The 16,368-nt window shown below is 41.7% G+C and overlaps 1 protein-coding gene across 2 annotated transcripts in view; it reads left to right on the top strand.

Moving 5' to 3' along the window:
* Positions 1-16,368, top strand: part of LPAR3 (lysophosphatidic acid receptor 3) — an 80,622-nt gene that overhangs the window by 11,253 nt on the left and 53,001 nt on the right. For both annotated transcript variants that reach the window (XM_045547642.1, XM_045547641.1), the window contains exon 2: positions 12,032-12,788. In XM_045547642.1, the coding sequence (XP_045403598.1) occupies positions 12,032-12,788 (757 nt within the window). The remainder of the gene's footprint in view (positions 1-12,031; positions 12,789-16,368) is intronic.

Consider the following 16,368-nt stretch of genomic DNA (forward strand, 5'->3'; position numbering starts at 1 on the left):
CCAGCTACTCGGGAGGCTGAGGCAGGAGGATTGCTTGAGCCCAGGAGTTTGAGGTTGCTGTGAGCTAGGCTGATGCCATGGCACTCACTCTAGCCCGACCAACAAAGTGAGACTCTGTCTCAAAAAAAAAAAAAAAAAAGTCAGGGAGACAGAAGGATACGACTCTGCTCCCAACAAGTTTAGAATTAAGATTAAGATAAATAAATATTTAATAAAAGTATGTTGAATGCCATAGGAGAGGTACCAAGTATTTCTCAGCCAATTTTTCTTAAGGAATAGTCTATGCTTTCTTTCTACTACTGTATCGCCCAAGCATTATTCAACACAATGTGATCAGGTTTCCATATCCTCTACTTCTAGCCAACTAACTGAAACTAACCAACTAACTAACACATCAATTAAACATCATTTGCGCATCTAGTACATGCCACTAGACTGGGCACTGGGTGCACAAACTTGAGTAAGAAACTGTTCTCACCCTAAAGAAGTCATGGTCTGGTGGTAAAGGCTGACACATGGGCAGAGAATGCTTAGACAGTGAAATATCAAGAGATTTCCTCCCCCCAACCCCACCAGTGACAAAACAAGAGTCTGAATCTAGTAAATAAAAAGCCACTTTAGGAGAATCAATGTATACATGTGTTAGCAGCATCCAAGTAGAGGTTTTTCCAGGTTCTTGGTGATCATCAGGAGAAAAAAATTTCAGGACACACCACGTAAGCCAAGCGAGCAGCTTTTTAGTGACAGATTGAAAGTGAGAGTACACTGTCTCAAGAGTAAGAGAGTGGGCAGGCTCGAAAAGAGCAGCTGCACTGGGAGAAAGTGCTTTTTGGTCTTTTGAAATCTTACTAGTTAAGGGGAAGAATATTCAGGGTGAAGGGGTTGGCTTTTATTAAGAATTAGATAGTAATTCCTAGAATTAGGTTCCCTCCCATTTTCGTACTTTATATGGTTGTTGCCGAACTGTCGCGGTGATTTTAAGGGTGGAGAAATTTTAAAACCACAATGTAAATGATATTATAATTAGCCAAAGTTCATGTAAGGTGACAGAGACTGCTGACAAGCCTGTTGAAGCCAGTTCTTGCCTGTGGTTATCAGCCTCCCTTCACCACCACCCCAGTTAGCTTCTGTCTGAGGGTTGTTTATTTTAACACCTGCATCTACTCTGCAAGCCCCTGTATCTGGTCGCAGCCCTGTCTCCTAGTCTCCTACTCTAACACATGTATGAAAGTTCCAGTTTGTATAGATCACAAAGGTTCCAAAGTTGAGGATTTCCCCTGATATTCCCCAAGAATGTCTGCATTCAGATTGGAAGGAACAGGTGGAAGAACAGAGGCTAAGAATGTTCCAATAAGATGAGGCTGTTCATAGACTTGGAAGAGCTTATCCTGAGCACCCCCTCAGTGCTCTGAGCCCCCAAACTTCTTTCTCTACTGAGGGACTATGTCTGGTTCATGTCCCCAGGGTCTAAAGATCATCTGCCATTATACTAGTTCCACCAAGGCTGCAGGCAACTGACCTTGTCCAGCATCCCTGCTGGAAATGCCACTGTGGAGATGGACCAATGGTGCACACCAAGATGATGCTCTAGTAGCCACATCTGCACTGCTTTTGCCTTGTGTGGGACAGCAGTGCCCCTGGGCTCAGGTTGTCATCACCCTACTCCTTGCCTTGCTCCAGGCATTGTAAGAAAAATCTACTGCTTTCTCCTCTGCAATGTCTAACTTCAAACCTTAGAATTAACACTTAAATCCATATCATATACTTTCCATGGTATACAAGGCCAGGAATACAGATAGAGTTGGAACTGATCCTGGATTACTTTGAAGGACGTTTGTGAGGTGGACTCCAGTATGCAGGGACCTGTTGGAATCCAGGGCTGTCATTTTTGTGTTATATAACTCCTATAACCATGGGTAGATCACTCATTTATTGAATCACTATGTGCAGAGAAATTTACTAGGGTTTTGGTATGTGTGAGGGGACATTCAGGGCATCAAAAGAATTGCGGTGTTGATCCATGCCCTTAAGATTACGAGTCATTCCTCTGTCCTTCTCTGAGAGCCATTATATTTATAACTAGGAAATGTTATGTGTACTAGATAATTCAAAAATATTTAAGAAAAATCCATAACATACATAACATCTCAAATAACAGTTTTTATTGTATTACAATGTCCTTTTTAAGACATCTATAGAGTTCCACAGGAAGGAGATGATAAAGTCAAACTAGTAATTCGAGTCTGGGGATACTATCTGTAGAGTAAGGGAGAGTTCGCAGAAACCACCCAGATATGGTGCAGTGTCCTTGAGCTCGAAACACCAAGAACAGCTAACACCCCTCAACCTAAAAGTGAAGGGGAGGGGGAAGGGGAGACTACCTGTGTGAGGAGGGCTGCCTGAGGGTGGCTCACCCAGCCAATCCACAGCAACCCTGAGGGAAGGGAGCAGGAGAATCCAGTATCTCAACCTCACCGCTTTCCTTCCTACCCATCTCTTGCTGTAGCCCTCAGTGGTGGACCCTGGAGAGCAAGGCAGAAGTCCCTGAGGGCCAGCCCTGCAAAATACAGAGCAAGTGGAGAAGGCTGGGGAGGGGAGCTGGCAGGGCAACCAATGGGACCAGGCACAGCATTCAAATGCCTTTTATTTCTATTTGCGTGACCTGGCCACTTTTACTACCAGACAGGCACGGGTTGGAAGAGGAAGGCAGGCAGGATGTGGAGAGTTATGACCACCGCCCACCACTTCAGTGGTGAATCCTTGAATCCTTCCTCCAAAGCATGGAACACCTGCAGGAGCCCTTCTGACTTGTCTGTGTAGCAGTAACAGTGCTACATGAGGATCTCTGAAGCCTTGATTAGAAGAACTATTTCTCACTACAGCCACATGCTTTTAAAATATTATTTTCATTTCTATGTGGAGTGTGAGGACTCAGGCAGGCACTAACCTGGGCGGGTATGATCTCTGGAAGCAAGAAGGTGTCATTGCAGATAACTACTGACTTGTCTTTGGTAACAGGATTATTTGGAACAAACCATGTAGAACAAGAGACTCTTAAATAGCCTCGTTCGGACTAGAGGCAGAAGACAGGCCACAAAGTGGAGGAGCAAGGGGACACAGTACCATGGGTGGATTAGGACAAAACAGTTTGGATGAAAACTTTGTTGTGAATTTTGCAATATAAAGAAATAGAATTTTCTTTTCTTGGGAAATTGTCATAGTCCATTTTTTCCCTGTCATAACAGAATACCACAGACTGAGTAATTTATAAAGAAAAGAAATTTCTCTCTCACAGTTTTGGAGGCTGGGAAGTCCAAGAGCATGGCGCTGGCATCTGGCCAGGATCATCCCATGGTGGAAGGATAGGAGGGTGGAAGGTGGAAGTGAGCATGCAAGACAGAGAGAGCAAATCTGGCCAAACTCGTCCTTTTTATCAGGAACTCATTCCTGCAATAACTAATCTACTCTCATGATAACATCATTAATCCATCAATCCACTTGCTAAAGCTCCCACCCCCTTAACACTGCTGCATTGGGGATTAAGTTTCCAACACATGAACTTTGGGGGATACATTCAAACCGTAGAAGTCATTTGGTGTAAGCAAGCACTTTGAAATTTCTCAAAATATATGTTTATAGATGACAAAGTTCTTTGTGCAAGAAGAATATCTCTTTTAGCTGTGAAAGTCCACACTTTAAATTCTGACATTTTTGATTCCTTTAAACAGTAAAGTTACTGAAATGTGATTACACGATGGCCTAAGATTATTTGCTATGTAATAGAACATATGGAGTTATACATAAATATTAATTTAAAGCATTTTGATTAGCATCTTTTATGAGTGTCACAGGACAAAACATGTCTGACATCTTAGTAACCTAATGAGTTAGATAACTTAGATTAAAATTTTAAAATAGATACAGCAAAAACAATTAAAGATTTACATTATGTTTTGTTTTTTTTTTGAGACAGAGTCTCACTCTGTTGCCCGGGCTAGAGTGAGTGCCGTGGCATCAGCCTAGCTCACAGCAACCTCAGACTCCTGGGCTCAAGCGATCCTCCTGCCTCAGCCTCCCAAGTAGCTGGGACTACAGGCATGTGCCACCATGCCCGGCTAATTTTTCTATATATATTTTTAGTTGTCGGTATAATTTCTTTCTATGTTTAGTAGAGACAGGATCTCGTTCTTGCTCAGGCTGGTCTCGAACTCCTGAGCTCAAACAATCCGCCCGCCTCGGCCTCCCAGAGTGCTAGGATTACAGGCGTGAGCCACCGCGCCCGGCCTACATTATGTTTTGATAAACTAAGTCAGGGAATTTGTTGGTCACATTAAATCTATGTGTCACCTCTTTAGTTTAGTTCTGTATGTTTTCACATTTGCTTTCCTGTTTAATCAAGGGCTTTGAGACAGTCTCCAGTCATCAGGAACATCTGGGGAACAATATCTTTGATTATAGTTGTTTATTAAACAAGTCCTAGGGTAGAAGCTGTGTGTATATACATGACCTTCTATAAATCGCATTTGTTGGGGGAGAGAGAGTAGTAGGTGAATGCCCTGATGTGCCACGGGCTGTCCTCCCTGCCCAAAGGGTTCATATTCATAAACTTGCACGGACACAATTACCTGTTTATTCAGCTAAACTCAGGCTGCAGTTTCCCCCTGTGTCACCGTCTTAGAGCTGAAGACGACTTGAGAGCTTAAGCTTCACGTTTGTGTTAGGTATTTTGCCAAGCACACCCAGCATGGGCTGCCTCTCCTCTGTGTGGCTGCCCCCTTGGGATCTTTACTGGAGGGGGTATGGTGGAGACTTTGTGGCTATATGAAGAACAGAGGATCTAGATCAGAACAATTTTAGGTGATAGAGTTTAAGATTCATTCTTAGGAAACAGAGTAAGCAAAGTTTAGCAGCTGAGGGTTTGGGTTTCTCAAGAGAAATCATCTAGAGTGTTAAAATAGGGAAGCAGAATTTTAGTAGCTCCACCCCTACCAAGCACCCCTACAGTAAACATATTAGCTTTAACGAAGAACATCAGAGGCTTACGGATACTCTATTACAGATGATATTCCTTTGAGTTTAATATTGAGCAAATTGCTACTCCTCTGTTTATTTTACCATAGCAAAGAGTAAAGTAACTGCTTAGGAAACACAGAGGCTTTATTTATTTTAAAATTTCTTCAGTATAGTAAATAACATCACCCACTATTTAAAGTCAGTTTAATATTTTTTATAGAATAGTTTTATATTTACAGAAAAATTGAACAGATAGTATAGATAGTTCCTATGTTATACTCCTTCCCTTATATAGAATCTCCTATTATTAAATCTTACATTAATGTGGTAGATTTGTTATAATTAATGAACTGATATGGATGTAACTAAAGTCCATACTTTATTCAGCTTTCCTTAGTGTGTAGCCAGTGTCCTTTTTGTGTTCCAGGGTCCCATCCAGATACACATTGTATTCAATTGTTGTGTCTCCTTAGGCTCCTCTTGGCTGTGACGGTTTCTCAGATTTTCCTTTGTGATGATGTTGATAGTATTGAGAAGTACTGGACAGGAATTTTGTAGAATGTTCCCCAATTCGGATTCGTCTGATGTTTTTCTCATGATTAGCCTGGGGTTATGGGTTTGGGGGCGGAAGAGCACAGAGTACAGTGTAATCATATCAGGATTACAGACTAGCAACGTGGCTCATCACTGTTGATGTTGACCTTGATCATCCGGCTGAAGGAATGTTTGTCAAGTTTCTCCACTGAAAAGTCCCTGCCCACCCCCCACTCCAATATTGTACTCTTTGGAAGGAAGTCACTATGTGCAGCCCACACACAAGAAATGGACAGTTATGCTCCTCCTCTTTTAGGGTGGAGTATCTATATGATTTATTTGGGATTCTTCTGCCTAGGAGAATTGTCTCTTCTTTCCCATTATTATTTTATTTAGTCAGGTTTTTTTGATCAGTACGGACTCTTGAATATTTATTTTATACTTTGGGTTATAATCCCATACTACTTTATTTATTTTGTTGCTCAAATTGTTCTAACTTTGGCCATTAGGTTCCCCTTTCTTTTGAAGTTTTGTTAAAAGAGAAATCCTAGTTTCTGGTGTCCATACTAACAGGGGAGAAGTCTCTATTATGGGACTGTCCTTCAGACCACCCTGACTTGTCTACTTTGGGGGAGCTGCTCTTCCAGGGTAGCAAACACCACTCCTCACACCTCTCAGCCAACAGGACTTGGAGCCAACACTACCCAGGGAAGTGAAAGAGTTATGAGACCCAAATTAGAGAATATATGAAGAACAAAGAGTACTAATGCTCCATGTGGCTAAAAGGTTAGGGGCATGTGAGTGTGAGTGCACAAGGATACTTCCATTTGATTCTACATGTAACAAGCATTTACTGAGTATCTGCTGTGTGCTGGGCGTTGTCGCAGGCACTGGGGATGCACCAACAACCCAGAGTCCCTGTGTTCTTCCTAAGCACACCTTCTAGGTGGGGAGACAGACCACAACCTCAACTAGACAGTGTCAGGTAGTGAGAAATGCTATAAAGAAAAATAAAGCAAGGTAAATGGCTTCAGTGCAGCAGAGGACTAGGGTGCAGGGAAGGCATCTCTGAGGAAGGGACGTGTGAGCAGGAATGAGGTAGAGAAGTGAGCCCTGTGGGTACCTGGGGGAAAGGGCTTCTGGGCAGAGGGAACAGCAAGGGCAAAGGCCTTGAAACTAATGGCTAAAATGAACCTCAGGGATTATATGTGAATTTAAATCTTCCATGCTATCCCAATTTGTCCATTAACATGAATTATTAAAAAGAATTCAGTGAACAAGCTTGATTGCATATTCAGGATTGGTAGCTAGGGTACCGACAAATGTAGCATCCAACTAACTCCCATCTGGATGGGGTTTCAGAGAGGAGAGGACTCTTCTACATCTGTGAACTGTAGAGAAAGAAAATACACCCAGCATCAACTGACCTTGTCTTCGATGCACCATGTTTCTTCCTAGGAGGAAGAGGAATGTTACTGAAATCCACCTAAAAGGCAAGGCAGCAACTTGTCTCATAAGATATAGCTAGAAATAAAAGCTGCTTGAATGGTTTTCAACTGTCTTAATTTTCATAATTGTTTCCACATTCTGGGCTGGCTGGACTTTTTTTTTTTTAGAGAAGCAAGTTTGGGAGAGTCTAAATGAAAGCTTTGCTTGTGAAGTTTTCATTTGGATTCCACATATAGACTTTCTAAACCATCATTTTATGAAGTCTTACATTACTGAAGTTTGAAGTTGTGGTAATTGCTCCAGAGTTTAGCATCTTTTGTTTCTGGGTCAGAACTATCAAACCCTCTAAGCCTTTAGTATAAAAACAAACAAACAACAGCTTGTGATTTGGCAAAAGTAAAGTTTAGGAACGTTAACCTTGTCCTAAAATTGACCACATTGTGTCCTACTTACCATAATGAAAACATATTTTCAGAAAAGTGCCTTGTCTACCCTTCTCAGGACTATTTAAGAAAAAAGAAAGACCAAAGGCTATTCAGAATGTCCCCAATTTTTTGTAGTATGGGGCAGTCTGAATGTGATTTTGATCCGCTCATTCTATTTTGGCAATTCTATAGTTATTGTAAGTATAACTGTAGTTCTTGGTTCTGTCTGGTGTTTCATGTGTCTGTGGAGAGAAAGCATAGCCTGTAGATAAGCATGCAAGCTATGCAGCGAGGCTGCCTGAATAGAATCCAGGGTCTCCCACTTCCTAGCTATGTGTCCTCAGGCAAGGGTGCTTCAGTTTTCTCATTTGCAAAATGGGTGAATAGTAGTACCTATATCTTTCTTGGGAGAATTAAGTGAAATAATCCATGTAAAATGCTTAGAGCAGCACCTGGCACAGAGTAAGCACTCAAATACTAGTAATTACATATAGTAATAATAAAGTGGAGATGATACGTAGCTTACCTGAGAATACATAATTACTGAGTGATGGAGCTAATTGTCATATTTAGTGGTTGACATATAAGTCACCATAGGCCCTTAACTGAACCTTTTTATTTTAGAGGGAGAAAAAGTAGTGTAGCATAGAGATTCATTCATTCATTCAACAAATGCTGATGGTACAGAAGTGTGCAAAATAGGCAGGTCCCTGCTCTGCTGGAGTGGAAGGGTCTAAGTGGGAGAGAGAAAATAAATGCACAAACACAAAAGAAAACACTGGGTGACAAATGAGCTGCTGGGTAGCTCTGACAAAGTTAAAATGGGGCTGAGAACGGCAGCTGCAGGGCTACTTCGAGTTCGCTGGAGAAGTATCTCTGGAGGAGACGTTTAAGCTAGGACTTAAGTAACTTACTAATTTGTTGAAAATCACAGAAGCATGTTTTAAGGTTTAAGAGAGGTCAAGAGATGATAAATCAGTCATTTGTTATAAACTTGCTAAAGTTTTTGGTAATTTCCAGCTAAGAAAAGATCATGATCTCTAGTTAATATGTACTGGGGACTGCCAACAAGCTTGGGAGCATATGGCAGAGGAGAAAAAAAATCAAAAGTACTAATTCATAAAACTTCGAGTTACTCATTTTTGGAACCCTGAGGTGATGGTGTTAGGAAATGTTTTGTAAGTGAACTGGTGAAAGTTGTAGTATTTCCTGATACAGTCAGGTTTCAGCAAGTAAAGCTATAGGTATGCGAATATTTGGGGCTTGTCCTTTGAATGTTAATTTTGATTTTTCAGAGCTATAGCTGTAGAAGAAAGGGTAGAATACATTAGATAGAATGTGTGCTCCTAAGAAAGAATTTGTAAAATAGTGCTTAAAAGTCTATTTACTTATTACAGAAACATGGGATATAGAAAAAGCTGGAAAGATTTTTTTTAAAAATGACCCACAGTTCTACCATCCTTAATTAACTAGTTACATTTTGGGAGTTTTTCCTTATCTTTTTTCTATACCTTTTAAAAATAGTCAACACACATATTTGTGTATGTATGTTTGTATGTATATAATTTTTTTTTTTTTACCGATGTTGTATATAAACATTTTTGTCTTCTTTGACTGTTTCTCCCCAAAGTGGAATCTGGGGCCAGGGGTTAGGGGACTACATAGAGGAAGTTCTGGCTAATTATAGTTCTTCTGTGATATCTCAGCTTTGTAAGACAAAACTGCTTTGCAGTCTTAGGACAATTTTTGCTAAAACATGTCTAAGAATGTGCCATTTTGGTTTTTGTGGGGGAAAGTTGAATTTGAAGATTTTTGAAGTAAAAATCATTGAGGTTTTATTGCATGATATAATTACAAATTCAAACACATGTTAAGAACCAAAACTAAAATTTTAAGAGCCCTTTTCAAAGAAAGTTAGGAAAATTTTAACAGTATTTTTTTTTGTCTTATCTTAATTCTGATGTCTTTGTGCAATATTAATCTTGATATTTCTAATAAATTTGTCAAGGATAATATAAATTTTAAATTAGAAATATGTTTCTTTTAGATATCTAGAGCATGTAACAGAATAAAACACATAAATTATTTTTAATTAGTGAAAGGACACATAATAAATACATTATTAAAATTTCTTATGTGGTGTCTTAGTCTGTTCCTGCTGATATAACAAAAATTTCTTAGACTAGGTAATTTACAAATGACAAAAATTTATTGCTCACAGTTCTGGAGGCTGGGAAGTTCAAGATTAAAGCACCAGCAGATCTGGTGTCTGGTGGGGGCCTGATCTCTGCTTCTAAGATGGCACCTTGCTGTTGTGTCCTCACGTGGCAGAAGGGGGCAAATGTGTGTCCTTATGTTGTGGGATAGCAGAAAGGGGCTCACAAGTTCCCTTAGGTCTCTTTTATAAGGGCACTAATCCCATTCACTTTCCAAAGGCCCAACCTATTAATACCACCACCATGGGGATTTGGTTTCAATATGAATTTTGGAGGAACACAAACATTCAGACCATAGCAAGTGGTTCTTGGATTGTTTGTCTGGAGTTTCTATATACTTTCAACGTGGTTGAAAGCTGTATTTTCTCTTTGGATATTTAAACTGAATTTTACTATTAGTACCTTCTGTTTAGCTCTCAAATGCTGCTGGTGGGATTAAAAATACAATCTCTCTCAAGCACGGTTTAACAAGAAAATGTATCATAAACATTTAAATAAATTTATATCCTTTACCTCAATTTGAAATCTATGGATTATTCCTAAAAAAATAATTGACCAAGTGTGTAAAGATTAATGCACAAGAATGTAGCCTTGTTTACAGAAGTGAAATGCTGGAAACAACCTTAATGTCCAACATTTAGGATTAATTAAGTGTCATATATTCATATAATGGAATATTATGAAGTTATTAAAATTACCATACTATCTATATTTTTAATTTGGGAAAATTATTATGATATGGTATAGATATATGATACAGTGGCCTGGTTGTATGAAGTTATTTGATATTTACAGTTAAATATTAGTGAATGTCTTCCAAAGAGAGTAATTTTTGTTTTGACCTTAGTAAAATTGAGTCTTCCTTCCTTGTAATTGAAAGGCATTAGAACCATTTTCTCTTGAGACTATAAGACTATTCCCAGTTTGTTTATTTTAATCATATGAAATGACATTTACGTCCCATTTGCTATGGCAGAGATACAATATCTAATTTATTTAAAAGTACCATTATACCATTAAATATAAATTAAAAAGAAGATTGAGGTACATTTCTATTTTGTACTACTTAAAATTGTTATCTGGTTTGCTTATCCTGATTCTGGACATAGGATTAGATTTCAGAATTTGTAGGAACTTTAAAATCTTGCTATTAGAGCCACTTCATTCCCACTGCTCAGCTCCTGGGCCTACCAGATCTCTGGTTCTCCAGGGAATAAGTTGTAGCCTCATTCTTTATGAGGGAGACCACAGTCATCCTACCTAGAAGACCTGGCCCTAAACCCCACCTTCCTTGATAGGACCCTTTGTGGCGCCAGACCACTGTGAGGCAGAACACTTGGTTTTCCCCACCAAGCACAGACAGATGGGCATCCTTGGAGCCCCCAAGCAGCCCTTCCTTGGCCAGAACCCTCACTTTTGGGGTGCAAGAGTTCTTTTATTGAGAGGGTTAGTGTCTTCCCTGTCTGCCTAATACCCCAGTTTGGGGTCTACTTTCAGACATGTGTCTCAAGGACTTGCCCTCGCTTGGTAGTTATGTTCCAGTATCCACATTGGGTGTTATCTGCCCAAACTCCAAATCTCAGTGTTGCCCATGGAGGCCTGATCCTTCACCATCTGTCATGTTGAAGAGTGCTGGAGAATCCCATAAACAAGTTCCTAGTGGTACAGTTTGGATTAGGAGACTGTAAGGAAGAAGTGAACAAAAAGGTAAGGAAAGAGTATTAAGACCAAAGTTTCCATCCCCATACCACATGCTTAATAAGTGAACATTGTAATTGTAGCTTGAAACCAAAAGGTGGCAAAAGGAGGATCAGAAGTGGAATCAGAAGTGGTGGAAAATTGATCTCTTGGGGAAGCCATTTGGTTCTATGAAGAGTAATTTGACCTCCATTATCTTGGCAAGAATATGCCTGGAATTACCAACCTGCCCTTGATTAATTGGATACAACCCATAAATAAGAAATGAATTGGAAACCAGAATAAAGAATTAACATACTGTGTGGTAATTATTACCAATGCAGAGTGGATTTGCAGGGCTCAGCACATTTGGCCTGTTGATGGCTCCATGATCATTCATTCATTCAGTCAGCCATTCAGCAATCACCTGTCATGAGGCAGACAGGGCAGCTGGATCGTGGGGTTATGATGGTGAACAAAATAGACACACATCCTTCTACACTGAGCTCACAGCCTGGGAAGTAAACAATTAAAATGTGAGCTAAATGGTGTGGTAGGAGGTCAGAGGCTAGTGTCTTGGAGCAGGAGGCATTTACACGGAAACCTGAAGGATTAATAGGAGTTAGCCGGAAGAAGAGGCTTAGCAGTGGCAATTGGTGGTTTAGTGACTGATTGTACAAAGAGTGATATTTGTTTTTTCTTTAAATTTCTTTCTAGGATGTTCAGTTCTTCTCCACAATGAATGAATGTTACTATGATAAGCAGATGGACTTTTTTTATAATAGGAGCAACACTGACACTGCCGATGAGTGGACAGGAACGAAGCTTGTGATTGTTTTGTGTGTTGGAACGTTTTTCTGCCTGTTTATTTTTTTTTCTAATTCTCTAGTCATCGCAGCAGTGATCAAAAACAGAAAGTTTCACTTCCCCTTCTACTACCTGTTGGCTAACTTAGCTGCTGCAGATTTCTTTGCTGGAATTGCCTACGTATTCCTGATGTTTAACACTGGTCCAGTTTCAAAAACTTTGACTGTCAACCGCTGGTTTCTCCGCCAGGGACTTCTGGACACTAGCTTGACTGCCTCCTTGACCAATTTGCTGGTTATTGCCGTGGAGAGGCACATGTCAATCATGAGGATGCGGGTCCACAGCAACCTGACCAAAAAGAGGGTGACGCTGCTCATTTTGCTTATCTGGGCCATCGCCATCTTTATGGGGGCAGTCCCCACGCTGGGCTGGAATTGCCTCTGCAACATCTCTGCCTGCTCTTCCCTGGCCCCCATTTACAGCAGGAGTTACCTCATTTTCTGGACTGTGTCCAACCTCGTGGCCTTCTTCATCATGGTTGTGGTGTACCTGCGGATCTACATGTATGTCAAGAGGAAAACCAATGTCTTATCTCCACATACAAGCGGGTCCATCAGCCGCCGGAGGGCACCCATGAAGCTAATGAAGACGGTGATGACTGTCTTAGGTAAGAGGAACCAAGCGAGCCATTAGTCCCATTCATTTGGCAAATCGCTACTGAGCACCTGCTGTGTACCAGGCATTTACTAGGCAGTAGGAATGCAGCAGTGAACAAGAACGAACATAAATCTCCACCCACCTGGACCTTAGATTCTAATAGGGGAAGACAAAATTAAGTATTTTAATGGGGGTAAACAAAATAAGTAAAATTCAGAATAGATGAGTCTTAGGTGGAAGAATCAGGGAAGGGAGAGAAGGAGTGCCGAGCAGGCACAGTTTGCAATTTTAAAAAGCATCGTGAGGGACACCAGAAGGCGACTTCAGAGCAGAGAAGTGAAGGTGGTGGGGGCGCGAACTGTGTGGGTGTCTGGAGAGGGGTGCTGTGGGTGGAAGGTGCAGGGAGCACGAGGCTGGCCAGCAAGGGGGGCCAGTGTGGCCGAGTGGAGGTGAGGCCAGAGAGCCGATGGGGTGGGCTTGGGCCACATGCTGACAAGGACTTTGGCTTTTCTAAGTGAGACGAGAAGCTATGGGAAGGTCTTGAAGAAGGGAGTGGTGTGATCAGACTTACATCTTAATGGCGTCTCTCCGGCTTCTCTTTGCTGTAGTGAAGCAATGGCAAAAGCAGGAAAATCGTTTAAGAGGGTATTTCAGTACTGGGGAGAGATAATAGCAGCCAGAGGGCAGTTGGTGGTGATAGTCAGATTCTGGATATTTTTTAAAGGATTTGCTGATGGGTACAGTATAGGGGCAGCGGAGAGGAGGAGGAAGAAAGGTGGAGAAGATGAATGAGGAGAAGGTTTGGGGGGAAGTTTAGGAGTCTGGTTTTGGACAAACTGCATTTAGGATGCTATTAGACATCCAGGTGAAGTGCCGAGCCTATTGAGTAGGCAGGTGGATGTTTGAATTAGGAATTCAGGATTTAGGTCTGGGCTGGAGATATGCATTTGAGAGTCATTGGGGGAAAGCATTGGTATTTTAAACCACAAGATGCCTTGAGCTCCCTGTGAAAGCGAACATGAATGTAAATGAGAGGAGAACCAAGGAACGAGCCCTGAGGTGCTCCAGTGTAAGGAGGTGGGGAAGGCCAGGAGCAGCCAGCAAAGGAGCCCCAGAAGGAGGAGCCAGAAAAGCCAGGAGGCTGTGGGGGCCCAGAAGCCAAGAGAGCAGGGCAGTAAAGGAGAGGGGGTGTTAGCAGTGTTAATGCTGCTGACAGGTGGAGTGAGACCAGGTCCTACTGGGTTTACCAAAGTGGTGGCTTTTGGCTGACCCTTGAGAAGATCAAATCTGGTGTAGCTGAGTCTGATTGGAGTAAAATTTAGAAAGAAAGGGAGGAGAGGCTTTAGGACAGTGGGTTTGGACAGGTTGGAGGAGTTTGCTTTGCACCGTGAGCACTGTACCAAGAAGACACACGTGGCATGGTAGATTTTTCCCTTTGTTTTATTTTCTCTGTGGTAGGGGACCTATTGCCCCCAAATTCCAGTTCTGGGTTACAGGTAGAATTGGTGACATGTGGGCAAACAAGAACTTTTGTGCCTTCATAGCCCTTCTGAGGCAGAGGCCATTTCTCACCATGTATGTGGCTGCGGCAGTGGGCACCATTTCTGAGAGAGGTCCAGGAGTGTGTTCCTGCCGAGTCCCAAGGAGAAGGAATTATGGGGTTAATTCCTGGGAAACAATTCTTATTAGAGGATGCAGAGTATATGTGGTGTGGTATAGCACCATCACCTTGTCTCTAGGTCTTGAAACTGCTAGTAGGATTTGGGGGTCAGCAGATACGCAGTATGATTATTTAAAAAATTTCAAGCTGAAGGTTCATTTAACAAATATCTATGTAGTGCTGTAGTGCTTATTTATGCAAAGCATATTTGTTTTCACAAATATTAACTGATTTAATCCTCACGGCAACCCTGTGAGGGAGGAACTACTATTATCCCCACTTACCAGATAAAGAAACGTAGCAGAGAGTTTAAGCAATGCACCCAAAGTCACACAGCTTTTAACCAAGACTCTGCAGCTGACCTCCAGAGTCCATGTGTTTAACACAGCATTCTGCAGCTACATTTTTTTTTTTTTCCGAGACAGAGTCTCGCTCTGTTGCCCAGGCTAGAGTGCCGTGGTGTCAGCCTAGCTCACAGCAACCTCAAACTCCTGGGCTCAAGCGATCCTCCTGCCTCAGCCTCCCGAGTAGCTGGGACTACAGGCATGCGCCACTATGCCTGGCTAATTTTTTCTATATATTTTTAGTTGTTCAGCTAATTTCTTTCTATTTTCTGTAGAGACAGGGTCTCGCTCTTGCTCAGGCTGGTCTTGAACTGAGCTCAAACGATCCGCCTGCCTCGGCCTCCCATGTGCTAGGATTACAGGCGTGAGCCACCACGCCCGGCCCCAGCTACTTTTGATTTATTTAGATTTTGTACTGGTCTTTCATTTGTCCTGTCTTCTGTTCTGACCACCTCATTCTTCACTTAGCAGTTTGACAAGAAAATGGACAAGAACGAGAAAGGAAGGGTTCACATTAATCAGTATTTCCACTCTTGAAAGGATAGAGAGGATGTTGATGTTTTTGGTAAAGAGTGACATTTGGTGTTTGTAGGTAGTGACAATGGGCTGGGCCACTTTCCCTGCTTAACTTGTGGGCAGAATCATTGGCTTGGCTGTGTGTATAAGAAATTACCTGCTTGCTTAAAGAGAAAACTTTCTTTTTTCATCATATCATTTATAGTACACATGAGATCGAAAAGGCTTCTGTAATCCCAGGTGGAGAGAACAGGACTCTCTGTGAGATAGCCACGGTCGCTGGCTTCAGTTTTGTGTGTTGTTTTGTCTGGAACAGTCCTGCAGGGGTTTCAGGTAAAGGAGCTCTGTGGTTTGGGCAGATGTGGTGTTAAGTAAAGGAAAAACCGGAATAAACAATGAAAGTCCAAGCAGGATAAGAGAAGTGGTGGGGTTGAGATGAGACAACATTGAGGAATTGGTTAATAGAAGGAAGACAGTTTGGTGTCTAGAGCCCGGGGAAGTTCCTCTGCGGTGAGACAGAGGGCTCTGGTGAAGACGGGACGTTCAGGGGTGGGGAAATGAAACTGCACATCTAGGTGGGGTAAGGTTTTTATGACTTCTAGCTCCTGATTTCTCTGGATAACAGAAGATTTGGGTTTTAACCCCAACTCTTTTGTTTTCTACAAGGATGAGCTGAAGCACATTAGCTCACCTTTTCTTGGTTCAATGTCCTCAACTGAGGTGGAGTAGGTCATCTTTAAGTTCTTTCCAAGTTATAAAGTTCAATGATCCTATTATAACAGCAGGTAACCAAAGGCAGGAATGAAAAAGAAGAGAGAAGTGTGTGTGTGTGTGTGTGTGTGTGTGTGTGTGTGTGTGGAGAGAGAGAGAGTCCTGTAATACAGCACCAACATCTTGTGCGTAGATCTGTATTATGGGATGTTCTCCGAGGGAGAGAGAATCTTGAGAGGCACCAGCCAGTAGAGTTCTGTGGATTCCGACTGCGTCAGAGCTTTCCATGAGATCACCTACTGCAGGATCCAGTATCTTTCTAGGGAGAAAGCCCCTAGTTGCTCTGTCTAATAAATGTA

This window comes from Lemur catta, chromosome 3 (assembly GCF_020740605.2).
Source record: "Lemur catta isolate mLemCat1 chromosome 3, mLemCat1.pri, whole genome shotgun sequence".
Classification (NCBI taxonomy): Eukaryota; Metazoa; Chordata; class Mammalia; order Primates; family Lemuridae; genus Lemur; species Lemur catta.